The sequence below is a fragment of the Spinacia oleracea genome, chromosome 6 (genome assembly GCF_020520425.1).
Source record: "Spinacia oleracea cultivar Varoflay chromosome 6, BTI_SOV_V1, whole genome shotgun sequence".
NCBI lineage: Eukaryota > Viridiplantae > Streptophyta > Magnoliopsida > Caryophyllales > Amaranthaceae > Spinacia > Spinacia oleracea.
Window position 1 is genome coordinate 102,545,152 of NC_079492.1, and position 15,270 is coordinate 102,560,421.

At 36.7% G+C, this 15,270-nt stretch overlaps 3 protein-coding genes across 4 annotated transcripts; 1 reads left to right on the forward strand and 2 right to left on the reverse strand.

Annotated features, from left to right (window-relative positions):
• Window positions 1-3,548: 3,548 nt before the first annotated feature.
• On the reverse strand, window positions 3,549-5,612 carry LOC110793379 (uncharacterized). Its single transcript, XM_021998250.2, has 3 exons — window positions 5,283-5,612; window positions 4,803-4,943; window positions 3,549-4,009 (listed from the first exon to the last, which is right to left on the reverse strand). The coding sequence occupies exons 1-3, from the start codon at window positions 5,472-5,474 to the stop codon at window positions 3,866-3,868; spliced, it is 477 nt and encodes a 158-aa protein (XP_021853942.1). The 5' UTR covers window positions 5,475-5,612; the 3' UTR covers window positions 3,549-3,865.
• A 2,638-nt stretch (window positions 5,613-8,250) lies between these two features.
• On the forward strand, window positions 8,251-10,501 carry LOC110793382 (protein OCTOPUS-like). The gene has a single exon (XM_021998253.2). The coding sequence runs from the start codon at window positions 8,475-8,477 to the stop codon at window positions 10,305-10,307; it is 1,833 nt and encodes a 610-aa protein (XP_021853945.1). The 5' UTR covers window positions 8,251-8,474; the 3' UTR covers window positions 10,308-10,501.
• A 644-nt stretch (window positions 10,502-11,145) lies between these two features.
• Window positions 11,146-15,036, reverse strand: LOC110793381 (AT-rich interactive domain-containing protein 2). 2 transcript variants are annotated; one of them, XM_021998252.2, is made up of 3 exons: window positions 14,716-15,036; window positions 12,419-12,560; window positions 11,146-12,276 (listed from the first exon to the last, which is right to left on the reverse strand). In XM_021998252.2, exon 3 carries the CDS (start codon window positions 12,253-12,255, stop codon window positions 11,539-11,541), a length of 717 nt encoding a protein of 238 aa, XP_021853944.1. In that variant the 5' UTR covers window positions 12,256-12,276; window positions 12,419-12,560; window positions 14,716-15,036; the 3' UTR covers window positions 11,146-11,538. The 2 variants fall into 2 exon arrangements, with proteins under 2 accessions (XP_021853944.1, XP_056686500.1); XM_056830522.1 differs by adding an exon at window positions 13,273-13,346 and having other exon boundaries at window positions 11,146-12,560.
• Between the last annotated feature and the right edge of the window lie 234 nt (window positions 15,037-15,270).

The window sequence follows — 15,270 nt, forward strand, 5'->3', positions numbered from 1 at the left end:
GAAACCTTATAGCCGTTCAGCTTCCTAATCCAATGGATTCAGAGGGTTAAAGCTTGCGTCACCACGGTATCCCATTCTTTGAAGATTAATGAACATAACATTTCTCCCCTTCTTGGGGAATACGTCGGGCGAACCCTCTCTCCACGTATCTTTTCATTCTTTGTATGTAAGTCTTTATCTTTATGCTAAACTTGAAAGCCTCTAATCCTAAAAATGGGATGGGAATCAATGTTTCCCATGACACACCAAATATTACATGCCTTCTATTTGCAGATGATAGCCTCCTCTTCTATAAAGCCACCACTTCTGCCTATCAAACCTTAAGGAGAAAAATAAATGAATTATGTGACATTTCAGGTCAACTTGTTAATTTCCACAAATAAGCTACTGTATGCTCAAAACTTGTTCCCACCCATAGGAAGGATAACTTAGATAATATATTTTCTATGACAAAGTCTATGTCTCTAGGGAGATACCTTGGAATATTTTTCTCGGCTTACAAACTAACTAGACATGATTTTGCAAATATATTGTAAAAAATGAAAGTAGAATTAATTCATGGCATATTAATTATCTCTCCAAAGCGGGGACAACTATTCTTGTCCAAAGTAATCTAGAAACTCTTCGTACTTATGTATGCTCTCTTTTTTTATTGCCTCAAAAGACTTTCCATCATCTGGATTTAATCCACATAAATTTTGTTTTGGAAACAAACCCCTAAGACAACTGCAACTCCTCTCATTTCTCAGGCCACTATTTGTAAACCTAAATCTTTGGGTGGCCTAAGTTTGAGATGAACAAGACCTCTAAACAGGGCATTTTTGGCTAAACTAGGTTGGAAAATTCTGAAAATAGCAACAATCTATGGGTCTCAATAATTATAAAGAAATATCTATCAAACACTTCCTTTTTCAAATGCAAACCAAATCAACAACATTCCCATATTTGACATGACATCCTAAAGCAACGAGATATTCTTAGGAAGGGATTCATTGGAAAAATTGGGAATGAAAATTCTATTAACTTTTGGCTTCATAATTGGGTTATTCAATCTAACCTCCTGTCTTTTCTCAACAAGAATTTGAATAATGTTGATACAAATCTTGTTTTATCTGATTTTATTCTCCAATCCAAATAGTGGGATATACCTATATTCCTCACCGTCATTCCTTGAAATGTGGTTTAAAAAATTCAGGGAATACCTATCCCTTTGCTCGACAAAAGTGATACCCCAATTTGGGGACCCAAGACCCCAGGGGAGTTTTCGGTTAAATCAGCAACCTGGTTAGCCCATGATATCAAGGAAAACCATCCCCAATGGGAATATCGTTGAATTTGGAAGCTTGATCTCCCACCAAAAATTCAGATTTTCCTTTGGCAATTTTGTCATAAAAGTATCCCTACTAGAGAAAACCTTCTTTAAAAGAAATATTCTTCCCTTCAATGTTTTCCCACTTTGTAACACTTACAATTAAAACTATTAATCATTTATTTATTTAGTGTCCAACTGTAAAACAAGTCTGGACGCTTGACCATATGAAAACGTGGTTAGATTTTTCGAACCCTCACCATGACGTTTTTTATACTATTCGCTATATGTGAATGGGGTCGGAAAAGACGGGTATAGGATATTGTCTTACTTCTTCCCTCGCGGATGTGTGGCAAGCAATATTAAGTAAAATCGGACTAACTGTGGGCAATTAGCCTCTTTTTACTAGTTTATGGAGTCGTCATTCAGTTTTACAAAACTGACAAAACCCGGTTATTGTGATACGTGAGTACAAGCTTGTGAGACCCGGGCTCAACGTATTTGACCACAACGGCCTTAGGTTCCCTTGTGATTCCTGGTGTGGAAATCGCTCAACATACATCCAGCGGAGTAGAGATTGAGGGTTCGAGGGACATTTACTTATACGGAGAGTGCCACACATTAGCCTATGAAGCGGTCTTTACTATTCAATGTAACGAAGACAGGACATGCGTTAGACCTCATTACTAATTTGAATTGCTTTTAATGCACAAATATTAACTAACAATCGTCAAATGGTGTTTTAGATTGATATAAGGTACGTAACAATAATATGTATTGTCCAAAGAATATCTTATTAGGCGTGATAAATAATCATATTAAGTTTGACAGATTTATAATGGTGATTAAAGCAATAAATCAGATTATGGCACTTTACAATATAGTTTTGGCTATATTGCGGTTCTCATAAACTAACCACTTGGCTTTACTCGCTTTCCTTTTATTCAGCGAACATTCCTCGACTTGACTAGACTCTTGGGCATGATCCAGGCTTAATTTGGGCGCTTATAAGAACAACGTTCCGCTTAACAAGAGTTAAGATGGCGTAACTACGGGACATATAAGGCGACTATAAGGACGTATAAGGAGCTTTGACTTAGGCTTATAGCTTGTGGGTAGTATGAGAATATGATTTGGTTCCTTTACTTCGGCTGATTTAGCCTCAATTTATAATGAAAAGATTGTGTTAAAGATAGGGATTTGTAAGAGTTTGACATGTGCTGAAAAGCATCGCGCCTAGCACCAAGGCATGAGAAATATCTCACGCTCATGTACAGGCGCCAGATTTTCTTGTATTTGAGTTAGATTCAAATTAGGATTGTTTGGCGTGAGAAATGTTTTGCGTATGAAGTGTGGCGCGAATAATCAATTGCGCTTGGCCCTCGTGCGTAAGAATTTTCTTGCGCATGATTCTGGTTTCATGCGTTTTTCTCTCTTTTTTTATTTTAATTCGGTTTTATGCCGTATTTAAACTCTTTTTAATCCTTATTTTTCAATATATTCAACTAAAACTCTATTAAATCCTTTTTCTATTTTCTTAGGATTTTAGGAATTCAATCGGAACGCGACTAGAATTTTCAAATGCTTTTCAATATTTCTTAGGATTTTAATTGGAGTGCAACTAAAATTTCAATAAGTCTTAGAATTTTAACTGGAATGCAATTAAAATTCCGTTGACACAAATTTATCTTTGGACGGTTTACTATTTTTAGCGGATACTTAAAGAGGTAGCTACTATAAATAGCAGTTACTATAAATGGAAACTTTGGGCTTGGGTTGAATCAGTCAGTCTTAGAATATTTGTCGATTAGGGATGCGTTTGCCAAGTGGTTGTTATGTTTCATCATCGACCTTATCGCTTCTAACCGGAGACTAAATGTAGGCGTCTACACTATCTAAAAAGCTACCAAACAACTCTCTACACATTTTTATGTGAGAAAACTGGTGGTGGCAAGGCAAATACAAATATTTATATATATAAAGACAAAAAGTTTCCAGTTTTCTCAAGAAATTGTTTATATTGTTTATATATATATAAACAATTTCTTGAGAAAACTGGAAAGTTTTTGTCTTTGAAATCCCGCAGAATAATGATATTGGACCTTGAAGTGTATAATCAGCTAAGAACCTTCAAGTGATATGATCCATCATTGGTCAGACTTGTATTTGCCTTGCCACCACCAGTTTCGCTTGAAGACGATGCTTCAGCTACACGATAGGTTCACCACAAAATAAGAGAGATACAAAAGGTTTCTTGTATATATCAATTGTAGTTCACCATTTACTCATTTACAACGTGTAAATCAATATAATGATCTACTAAACGTAGAAAAATGGTGTTTCGCCAATACAGGGCATATAAATATTTGGTTGTCTAGTAAATGAACTAAAAGAAGGTTCAATTTACCAGAACAATCATCTACATGCTAACCACTTGCCAAATCAATACTTGACATGGCAGTTTTCTCTTCCTAGAGTCTCCAACTCTCCATAGAGGCTATTGCTCATTACCATATCAAACTTCGTTTCCATGAAAGGACATACAGAATTTTCCAATCAAATTTTGCTAGCATGTTTGCTAAAAAGGGAATGTCGGCCTTCAGCAATAGTTTCTCCAGTAGCTTTATTCTTGAGCACGACAATGGTTCCAAAAATAGACCCCTTCCGCCCCAAAAGCTTTGAGGTTACTTCAAGCTCATCCTATCAAACATATGGTAGTATTAGTTGCAAATAAATCAAGATTTACATTGCTAGTTGTGAATTTGTGTTTGATTTTACATGCTAATCTGAACATTGTATTTTCTTCATTGGTTTTCTCTACAATTCATGATTCAAACCCATAAAGAATATAAGTGTTGCACTTTGAGTGTTGTAGATTTTTCCTATTGATCTGTATTTGTCACACAATAGTTAATTACGGAGTGCTTAATTTCTCATAACAGTACATAAGTCAATATACATCCATTTATAAACAACGACAAAAAGAAGCCTCCCACGTCATCTTACAGGTGACAACACCAATTGTGAAATCTGAAATGTGAAATTTATTCGCATAGAAAGCCGAATATCATGTCATTAGTCATTAGACCAATGCCACCAACAACAGCAACTGATACAATCAGTATGCAATGACAGAACCAAACAAATGACGAATTTGGATCATGATCATTTAGAAAACCAAAGCACATCATGATAGAAGCAACAACAGCCAGGAGCAGAAAGATTTAATCCACTCTGACATAGTTCACTTGGCCCTAATAGAAAGCCACAGCCTAATGCTCTTCTAAGACTAACTAAATGTCTAAGTTTCTCAACCCCATCCAGTCCTGCTGGATTTCACTGGGATTGGGCATCGAATTTCAAGTCGAAAGGTCTCATGTTAAGCATTACAGAACAACATTCCTAATGAACTAAAAGCTCACAAGTCATTCATTAATCAAACCAAAGTAGAATTAATAATAACATGATGATCAAGAATTGAAAGCGCACATACATCAACTTTGGCAGTTGACACATAGGAGATAGACATGGTGACAGATACGTTCATAGGGAGTCCTTCTCTGTAAATCACCACAGCACCAATCTCATCAACAAGGTTTGCAATTGCGCCGGAACCCAAGTTTCCATTCCTATCCTGCAAACCACAAAGGAATTACACTTGCACTACTTATCAATTACCACCATATCCAAACACTTGTCTTCTCATCAAATTACATCACTATTGAATTCCAAAACTATAAAAGATAGATTTTTTTTTCCTTTTGCCAATATAATTGCTCTATTATATCAATTACATCTGGATTTCAGAAATTGTCTAGAAGTCACCCCAATCAAAATCACTACTTCACATTTGTGGAACCCCAGAAAATGGATTGAACTGAAATGCCCATAAAAATAACCCACATACGGAGTAGTGAACAAAATTCATGATTAAAAGTTCAATTTTCATGATTTCAGAATGAAATTAACTTACAGTGAGTCGAGGAGGAACTTTGAACGAACAGACGACGAGTTGGGATTCAACTCGGTCGACTCGAATACCGCGTAAGGTGAAGTCTTCATAGAAGCTGAAATCGAGGTTAGGACGGTGAGGATGAACAGCAAGTTTGGATACAATTTGTGATTCATCCTTACTCACTTCCAACATCTCTTTTGCTTTCTCCATTACAAATTCCCAGTTTAGCGTTTCTGGTTTACTTTGTTCTAAGCGAGAGGATCATTATGTCGGGCAACCATTTATTTTATTTTTAAAACCTAAAATCTAAACAATCCCCCTCATCAGTGAAATATGTTAATCAAATGGCATTTTCGCAAGCATAATGAACTAATCTATACTAATATATTAAAAGGCGTTTTGGAAAACGTCTATGTGTCACGTACTACTCTTCCCTTATGTCTGAATGATAATTCTCATTACCATCCTAACCAACTACCAATTGTGGTTTATTTCTTCACATTAATTTATAAATAAATGTTAACATGAAGTCTAAACCAACTAAATTTTTATTTGATTTTTTATTTTTTATGGAATATTTTGAAAAAAATAAAAACAAATAATTAGGACAACTATGAAGAAACATGATGTCATGAATCTCATAAGCATCAACTATAGAAATACCTTGCATAGCTGCTTATATCTAATTTGGTGTTATTAATTTGAAGCACTTATTTCCACTAGAAAATAAATTATAAAATTGTAAGATGATCTAATTGAAAAATTACTTGACATGATAAATGACGTAGTGTGTCTGTGTAGTTGACAAACTTAATTGATATTTTTCTATTTGATACATGTATTTCGTCAAATATTGAGGTCAAGAAAAATCTAAAATTTTAACTATTCAATGTAGCGATCGGGGCATCGCCCGGGCCACACACTAGTATACAATTTAAAAAGTGTATATGCAGTCTATTTGATATTTTAGAAAAAATAAGAATAAAAGTGCTTCGTAAATATTTTTAATATAAAAGGACATTGTATATGAACGATTTCCTTCAATATTGCTCAAAGATGGAATAATTCCCAAAATATGCCATTTTATAACTTATTTCCCACCATACTGTCCACGTCAGCTAGGTAAACAAAATTATTTTCTTTTTTTCTACGGTTCAATTTGGAACCGCCAATTCAATTGGCCGTTTGGTTTAAGGGGAAACCGCCATTTGAATTGGCGGATTAATTGGGTAAACCGCCAACTTAAATGCCGGTTTGCCATACTTGACAAACAAAAAAAAATTGTAATTCATGGTAATCTTGATAATAAATCAAATAAACCTAAACATAATCTTGATAATAACAACATCAAACAAACCTAAACTCGATTTTTACTCAATTAACAATTAATTTCATACATACATAAATATAAAAAATAGGGCAATTACCGGTTGGCAGCCACCGCTACTGGTGGTTTTGCGGCGGTAGAGGGTGAGATGTGCGACGCCTTTCACAGCAGCAACATCGACGCCCTTCACAGCGGCAAACGCGACGGAGATGCGGCGGTAGTGGGGAAGAAGTGTCGGAAAAATAAAGGGAACATCGGAGGCAGAGGGGAAGAGGAATGTTCGTTTTCTTTTTTAATTTGAAATCCAAAAACCAATAACAAATAATACTCCGTAGCTTTCACGTTTTGTCCCCTTTTTTTGGTTTAACATGTAAACCGGCAATTGAAATAGTGGTTTACTTGTTGAACCGCTATTTCAGTTGGCGGTTTGTTGTTGAACGAAAAAAAAAAATTGAACCGGGTTACTTGCTGAGTGGACGGTAGAGTGAGAATTAACTAAAAATATGGCGTATTTTGGGAATTTACGAATCTTCGAGCATTATTGAAGGAAATCGCTTAATATTTTGATTCTATAACCAATTGTCTGTTGGTTCAGTGGTGATTGGGAGCTGAATTTGGTAGGGCGGACTGCGGGTTCGATCCCTCGCAACAACAATTGGAAGGGAACTGAAACATATCCACTCAAACTCGCTCTGAATCCAGATTAGCCCCAAGGGTGAACCGGATGGTAACACCAAAAATATTTAGATTGTATATTTTTACAATTTATTTACGAAAATACCGGTATGTTATCTTATCCTGTCTTATAAAGCTTGTTAATTTTATTGATAATATCAAACTCCATATTAAAATAAACTAGATTTTAGACTCGAACGATGCCAAGTGGCTGAGTCATTACTTGATTTGTCTTTGAGGTAAGTCATTACTTGAATAATCGTAACTATGATTTCTGTAAAAAAAAAAAAAATTAAAAAAAAAAAATCATAAAATCATAATTTTATTTTTATTTTTATTAAAACTTTTCTATCTTTTATTATCACTTCATTATATTTTGTTTGCAAAAGATAACATTGCATAACCAAGTGGATAGGTCGTTAGAGTTCAAATCTTGCAGTCTTTGAATCTTGTGTTTCTAATTTCCACATAATATGTTGATGACATGCAATGAAATGGGTCGAATTGAAAAACGATAGTGCCACATGACATGTTATACATTCTTACAAACATCTTTTAATGAGTACTCCGTATATTAGTATACAATGTTGCAAGAGTCAATCTCAACAAGAACCAAACTTAGTTAATTGAAACTTCTCCGCAATCTCAACCTCTAATACTTAGAAACTCCTAACACATTGAAACTCAAATTTTAAATACGAACTCTAGTCGTAGTAATGATGTGCAAGTGTGGTACACAATAACAAGATATTAAGATCACACTTTTGTCAATTGTCCATAATCATTAGTGACCAAGAACCATTCGTGCAATTGATGATACCTTAGAAGTTAGACCCTATAAAATAAAATAAAGCTAGAATTAACATTATTTCCCCATTACAAACCCCAACACATAAATAAACAATGAATTTTCACCCCAAAAATTATAAATAAAGAAATATATTTTCACCAAAAAATAAATTAAAAAACCCCAACAGTCACAGACAGCACGAGACAGTCAGAGTTCCACAGAGAGAAGACACACACAAATAAACGACTTGAGCAAAAAATAGCAACAAAAGAAATAAAACACACAAACAGAATCTCAAAAATTTACGAATCCAAAGCTGCAAACTTTGGATTTCCCCTTCCTCAAAGCAAACCACCACCACCACGGCACCACTACTCTTTTCTCTCTCCTCAAATGCCGTAAACTTCTTCCACACAAAATGGCGCAACCACCGCCAAACCCTAAACCTCGCCGCCTTACTCCATGTCATCGCCACCCTGACCTCCCTACTACCACTGGTCTCTGTGCTCCCTGTCTCCGCGACCGACTCTCACTCCTCAACCCTTCTTCTACTACTAGTACTACTACTACTACATGTGGTGAAGCCTCCACTAGTTCCGGAGTCTTGCCGGAGCTTCGGCGGTGCAAGACTTTCTCGGCGAAGAACTGTGATGTTTCTGTCGGGATGGAACCCCGCCGGAGATCTTGCGATGTTCGTGGTCGTAACTCTCTCTCCTCTCTGTTTGACATCGACGATAACGACGGGGACGACGTCGTTTCGGTCCAATCGAGGAATTTAGGGTTTTTGAGTAAAGGTACGTGTCCTGTTCCCGAGGAGGAGGAGGAGGAGGAGGAGGAAGAGGAAGAGGAAGAAGAAGAGATTGTTGAAGCTAGGGTTTCTAATATTGGAAATGTGGATGAGTTTGAGGAATCGAAGACTATGAAAGAGTTTATAGATCTTGAATTACAAGCTAATAGTAAAGGTAGTGGTAGTAATAAGAAGGATTTGAAGGAGATTGCTGGAAGTTTCTGGATTGCTGCTTCTGTATTCAGTAAGAAGTTTCAGAAATGGGGGAAGAAGCAGAAGAGAGAGAGTGAGTGTAATGGAAGCAATGTTGGTTTGGGAGAGATGAAGCTTGAAAATTTGAGGGGGAGGAGGTTGAGGGATACTCAATCAGAAGTTGGTGAGTATGGTTGTGGAAGGAGGTCGTGTGATACGGATCCTCGAGGTTCCATTGATTTCGGTAGAGCATCCATCGATTGTGGTGGACTTGGGAGGAGGTCTTGTGATACTGATCCTAGGTTTTCGATTGATTTGGGGAGAGCATCAGTGGATTGTGGTAGAATATCGGTTGATGAGGTGGGAAGGAGTGAGTGTGATGCTCCGAGGGCCTCTTGGGATGGGTATTTGCTTGGCGGGAGACAGACATTACCCCGTGGGAATGGGAATGCCCCTATGGTTTCAGTTATTGAGAATGCTATGGCTACAGTTTATGGGTTTGATAACCGAGTATTGGGTGAAGGAAAAATGAAGGTGGAAAATGGGAGTGATAGAGAGCGGTGGAGGAATGGTTTTGATCGCTCTAGTTCAGTGAAGAAGAGGGATATGGGAGTGATTGAGGATAGTGAAGCAAAAGGATTATCAAATGCCAGAGTATCGCCTGCTGCTATTGGGATCTTCAATGGAACCAAGTTGCTTATAACTGAGAAAGAGTTGAATGAGTGGAGGTTGAATTCAAATTCAATTGGGGGGGATGACAGTTCGGAGAGCTTTGAGACGGCTTCTAAAGACCTTGCATCTGTGTCTAGCAGCAGTAATGGGAAGAGTTTCAAGAAGTGTCGCCAATGGAGCAAGTTGTGGAGTATTTTGGGATTGCTACATAGAAAAAAGGGGGATAAATTTGGGAATGAGAGCCCAGATGCTGATTCTGCAGATAACAGTGGAAGGAAACTTGGACGAAGCTTTAGCACTTCAAGCTCTAGGGGGTCTTCGACGATAGTTGGTTTTGGTTCAGGTTCAGGTTCAGGTTCAGGTTCAGTCGGTGGAATAGCAAGTAAGAATGAATCCAAGGCCATTGTTAGGAGTAGGCAGGAAGGTGTTGTTTTACACAAGAATCGAAGCGCTAGGTACTCTAACTCACCCAACCACCTTGATAATAATGGGTTGTTGCGATTTTATTTGACACCACTGAGGAGCCGTAGGAGAAATAGGTTAGGAAAAAGTAGGTTGAAGAACTCAAAATCTCTGGCTAGAACTGTATTAAGGTTGTAATTCTTGATGTCAATATGCGTTTTCACTTTTCAGTTTCAGGGCATTTTCTACTGTAAAGACACTTGTAACCTCGTTTAATGTTGCTCCTATGATAAAAGTTAGTACTGTAGCATTTTTAAATTACACAATCGAGATGTCAATTATGGTAACAATTGGTCTTATGTCAATATGTGCTTCCCTTCCCTTTTGGGTCATCTATCATCTTTTCTAGTACTGATGTATTCATGTCCTTGTAAGGATTCTAGTCTTTGGTCTCGGTATCATTCTGACATTCTTTGGCAATTGATGATTTCGACTGTGAATTAGAAGAAATTGTTGCTGAGACTTTTTGCAGCCAGGGTTCATATGATAACAGAATTGATAGTTGATTGTGATGCAAATTTAGTTTATGACAATTGCAGAATTGGGCAGCCCTTGCCATAGGATGGCACTTAAGTTGCAATACTAACTGCAGTAACAAATAACATTTATTGTTTGCTCTGGTCTTAGTATACAAACTAGTTCCCTCCGGCTATTTTACTCCATAGTTTCTCCATTTGGCTTTCTTAGTAAGAGCTACGACTTAATATTTAAATAAACAACAATTTACATACTAATGTTTGTTTATATGGAGTTCATTTGTAATATAGTATGGTCAAAGTGGGTACGTAAATTATGCAAGAGTCAAGTTACGCAATACTACTTTTGTTGATGGAATATCCAATATCCTTCATCTTTGCCCATTTGTGTGACACAATATTGAATCTAAATTATCCAAGATAACACTATATGTCAAAGGGCAACAGATAATGCAAACAGGAAAGTAACTAGTCTATCAGAGATGATGACAATGAGCCAATCAAGCCTAATCAAAATTTCCACTCAATTTTCCCCAACAGTACTTCAAACATAACTTCGCATTTGACACATGAAAAGTTTCAATTAACCCACTCATCTAAGCAGTAAGCACTATATGAGCTGAAAAAATAGTGTGACAAAATTTGCGCAGCAATAAGATTTTCCTAGATACACAGCTACAGCTTCTCAAGAGTCAACATTCAGTCAAGCTGGCTGCAAGAAAATCCCCTTGAAGACGTATAACCATAAAATTCAGACCTAAATTTTGCTATTCCTAGTAACGATTTATTGCACTGTAATGTGCATCAGTTACAGGCAACAGAAAGAAATGTTATCCTCTCAACTTAAAAGGAACTTGAAAAGACTAGTTGAGTAAGATACCGGTTCTGGTGTGTCATCTTCTCCCCGTCAAGTAGTGGGACTTGGCAAGTTTTGTACTACTATCTTCACTATCGGGTCGAGATCTTTTCAGAGAATTCTTGGCATTTGGAGCTTCTTCAACCTCATCATCATCACTATCGAGCACTTTACATCCTGACTGAGTTATCATGCTGATGCGCTTGGGAACATATACGTTGAGATAATAGCTGACAATATCTTTCCTGGTCTTAGATGGGAATGATAACTGAGCTGGCTGCAGAAAACTCTTACCCTCTGACAATGGATTTGCCCTGACAAGATTATCAAATTTCTTTTTTTGCTTTGACGACCAGGTCTTTCCAACATCATAACCCATCTCATCGAAATTCCAACTCTTAAATGCAGGACCCAAGTAAGATTGCAATCTTGCTCTTGCTTCCGTAATATGTTGCTTTACACATAGGGGAGAACCGCGAGAAGAACAAAAGCAGGAATCAGGCCTTCCTTTACCAATTTTACCTCCTGAGTCGGTGGTAGTACTGTCATCATCTTCAAGGGCCCACGTTTTGGTACCTAACCACCTTGAAGTATCTGAATCACCATTTGCAAACTGATCATTATATTCTGGAACATCTGCTTGAAATCGAGGACCAACTGGTATTACTAGTCCAGGAAGACAATCATTAATATATTGTAACCAGTCTGCTGACTTCTGAGGTGATTGAAGATTTCTTTTCTTTGGCTTGTGCATGGCGAACGTATCAACTGTTGCCTAGTTTATTTAAACATTGATACCCAGATGATAAATTTTTAGTAAATTGCTGGTTCCCGATATTCACAAAAACCAAGATGTCTGTATATGTGCACGTTGTCAATTCAAATGGATAAATCTTGTTGAGTTCAGCTAAAAGTACCCGATTTAATACTTCAATGCTGGAGAGTGGAGAGTGTTTCTGATTCCACAAAATATGCTGCTCAAAGCCTTCAGCTGTAGACCAGATTCGCCACGCTTTTAATCAACTCCTTAGAATCAACTGATCCAACCAGGCCAGAAACCTATTTATAAAAAGAAGAAAAGATTTAGCATGTTGATAATAGTAGCTCAAGCAACAAAGGAGCCAAAACTTCATTCACAACAACCACCACCAAGGGCCTAACTATGCAAGGGTGGATATAGTAAGATATACACATGCAGCTTAATCCTGCAGAAGCAGATAAGTTTTTGTTTCCATATTCCTCCATCCAGGAGAGACCATTCTGGTGACAGGTGACCTTACATGACTTCATTTTTTCATCTGAAAAGCCATTATCTGAGCTTTTTGGAACTTGTTTGAACTAAGGGTGTGTTTGGTATGATCATGGGAAACAGAATGGAAAGGTATCAGATAAAAGAGGAGAAAGGTAACATTAAGCGTTATCGTTATAACTTGTTTGGTTTAACAACATAATGGATTTACATTCCTGACTTACTTTCTCTTGTTGTCAAAGTTCTAAGTATTGTTTACACTTTCCAACAACAACAACAACAACGACATCTGCACTTTTTTTAAGCTAAAAACAACAAAGCCGGTTTCGTTATTGAAGAATTAGCTAGTTAGAAAACGAAGCCACTTTCTCTTTTTATCTTTATTTTTTATAATGAAAACGAAGCCACTTTTACTAATGTTCAAGGGGAACAAGGGCCCAAAGGCACCCCTTCCACATAATACTAACCAACCATATATCAGGGATACGAAGTTACAAACCCCCCATAGCCACATTAGCATACCGGAAATTTGCAGCTCTACCAATTATCAACCACTTGCTTCCCACATAGAGAGAATAGATCAAACATCATTTTTTCTGTTTCCAATACCATCACAGGAACTGTTATGTATGATCCGAAGTAGAAACACCACAAATTATGAAAATTGCATACATATTCTTCTAAATATTTTATCAGCGATGCATAAAGTCAAGAAGAATTTTTAAGTTCAGAATTTTAAGAAAACAATAACAACAAACCCAGTTGATAGATGCGCATAGCTATTTGTCACGACCCACTAAGAGAAATCCAAAAATCCCACTATATGTATCAGTACCAGATCAACTACCAAATCCACCAACTCAATGTATACGCCATATTGAATAGACCAAATGGATCCTTCACTACTGTTCAGATCCATTGATGAAAACAGCGGTCCTCCCAAATTGAATAGACGAAACCAATTTCAATAGGGCCTAAAACGTAACGGCAACTATTCAATGCTGAGAGCGCGCACTTCGTTAAGAATCAATGGGGTAATGATGTTGTTGAGAGTGGTCTGTTTCAATTCGCATGTATCATACATTCAAGAAGTTCAATTCCAATTCTTATAAGGGTCAGATGTCATTTCCAATTCCAAGTATAATATAGCCCTTCTCTTCTATTCCCAATCTCAGCTTAACATTCTACGAAGTTTGTAATAAGCATTTGGCATTCACACATAAATTATCGTTATAGAAAACTGTAATGTCTCAAAACAAATCCACTATTCTTAGGTAGTTGAAGCAAACAATACGACGCTATGTCGCTATCCATCTACAAAACAACGCTAATTAGTTTACACAAACTTATTTTCCCATGTTCAGGGAAACGAATGCAAACCCGAAATTTACGCATAAATCCGAGTCCATTAGACGGGTTCATCCCTATTAAAATCGATGTTGCTCTCGCAGGTTTCCGACTAAACAACTCTTCCCTATCATGCTAAACAATGGAATACAACAATCATATTTACGAGCACAACTGCATTTGACATCCAAGAGTTTCCCAATAAAAATCCTTTAGGGTAAAACTTTTTTCCAAACTGCTAAAAATTAATCAAAAAGAAAATTAATAAATTTTCTTGGCAAAAATACACGTAAAAATAACTTCATATCACTAAAATTAAAAATAAATAACCCAGAATTTGAGGCTGGATTAAAAACATGAGCAAATCTATAAAAAAAGAACATGCCGCTTCCGACAAACCCGCAATTTAATTGAATTGGATTATCGCAAGATTCTCATACCGTCAGTTCAAAAAAGATCCAAAATCAAATTATATAATTTGAAATCATACAATAAACTCATTAATCTTTCTGGGTCAAATCCAAGCTACCCCATTAGTGCTTTAAGCTAAATAACAATGGAAAACATTACAAAACCCAGTTCAAAACTATAAAGAAAGAGAGACCCATGAAAACGAACCTTGCTTTGTTTCTCAGTGCACCGGAGCTCCAGTTTCCGTTGAACTCGTCTACCTCGATTAAACAGGGGAGAGATAGAAAAGAGGAGAATAAACGAAATGGTTTTTCGAAGTGGGTTGAAAAAGGTAAGGAGGAGGAGGAAGGAGAGATTGCGGCAGAGATGTTGGTGGATGCGGTGGTTGGGGTGGAGGCGAGCTGCCTAAACTGGTTGAGGAGGAGAAAGGAGGGAGAGAGAGCCCATTCTCTCCTGGTTTTTCTTTTTTCTTTTTTCTCTTTTTTTCTTCTTTATTTTTTCTTTTTGTTTTTTATCTCTTGTTTTGCAAAATCAATAATGATATATGCAGCGATAAGGGTATTAAAAGAATATGAAATAAAAGTTAAAATAATTTTTAGTGAAATTATGAATAAAATGAGTAATTTTATCATAAATTTTTAAATTAGTATGAAATATTTTCTAGAATGGAATATTTTGATTCAAGAGTCAAAAGCTCAAAATACGTGTACCATAATTTTTTTTTTTTGGTGCTAAAGAGGGGTAAACCCTTACAAAGACTCG

Bases quoted from the DNA above. Each gene is read 5' to 3' on its own strand.
- LOC110793379 (XM_021998250.2), bottom strand. From the start codon at position 5,474: ATGGAGAAAGCAAAAGAGATGTTGGAAGTGAGTAAGGATGAATCACAA. The intron at 4,944-5,282 runs GTAAGTTAATTT...TGTGGTTTGCAG, and splicing joins AAGTTCCTCCTCGACTCACT to GATAGGAATGGAAACTTGGG. The intron at 4,010-4,802 runs GTATGTGCGCTT...TATGTTTGATAG, and splicing joins TGTCAACTGCCAAAGTTGAT to GATGAGCTTGAAGTAACCTC.
- LOC110793382 (XM_021998253.2), top strand. From the start codon at position 8,475: ATGGCGCAACCACCGCCAAACCCTAAACCTCGCCGCCTTACTCCATGT.
- LOC110793381 (XM_021998252.2), bottom strand. From the start codon at position 12,255: ATGCACAAGCCAAAGAAAAGAAATCTTCAATCACCTCAGAAGTCAGCA.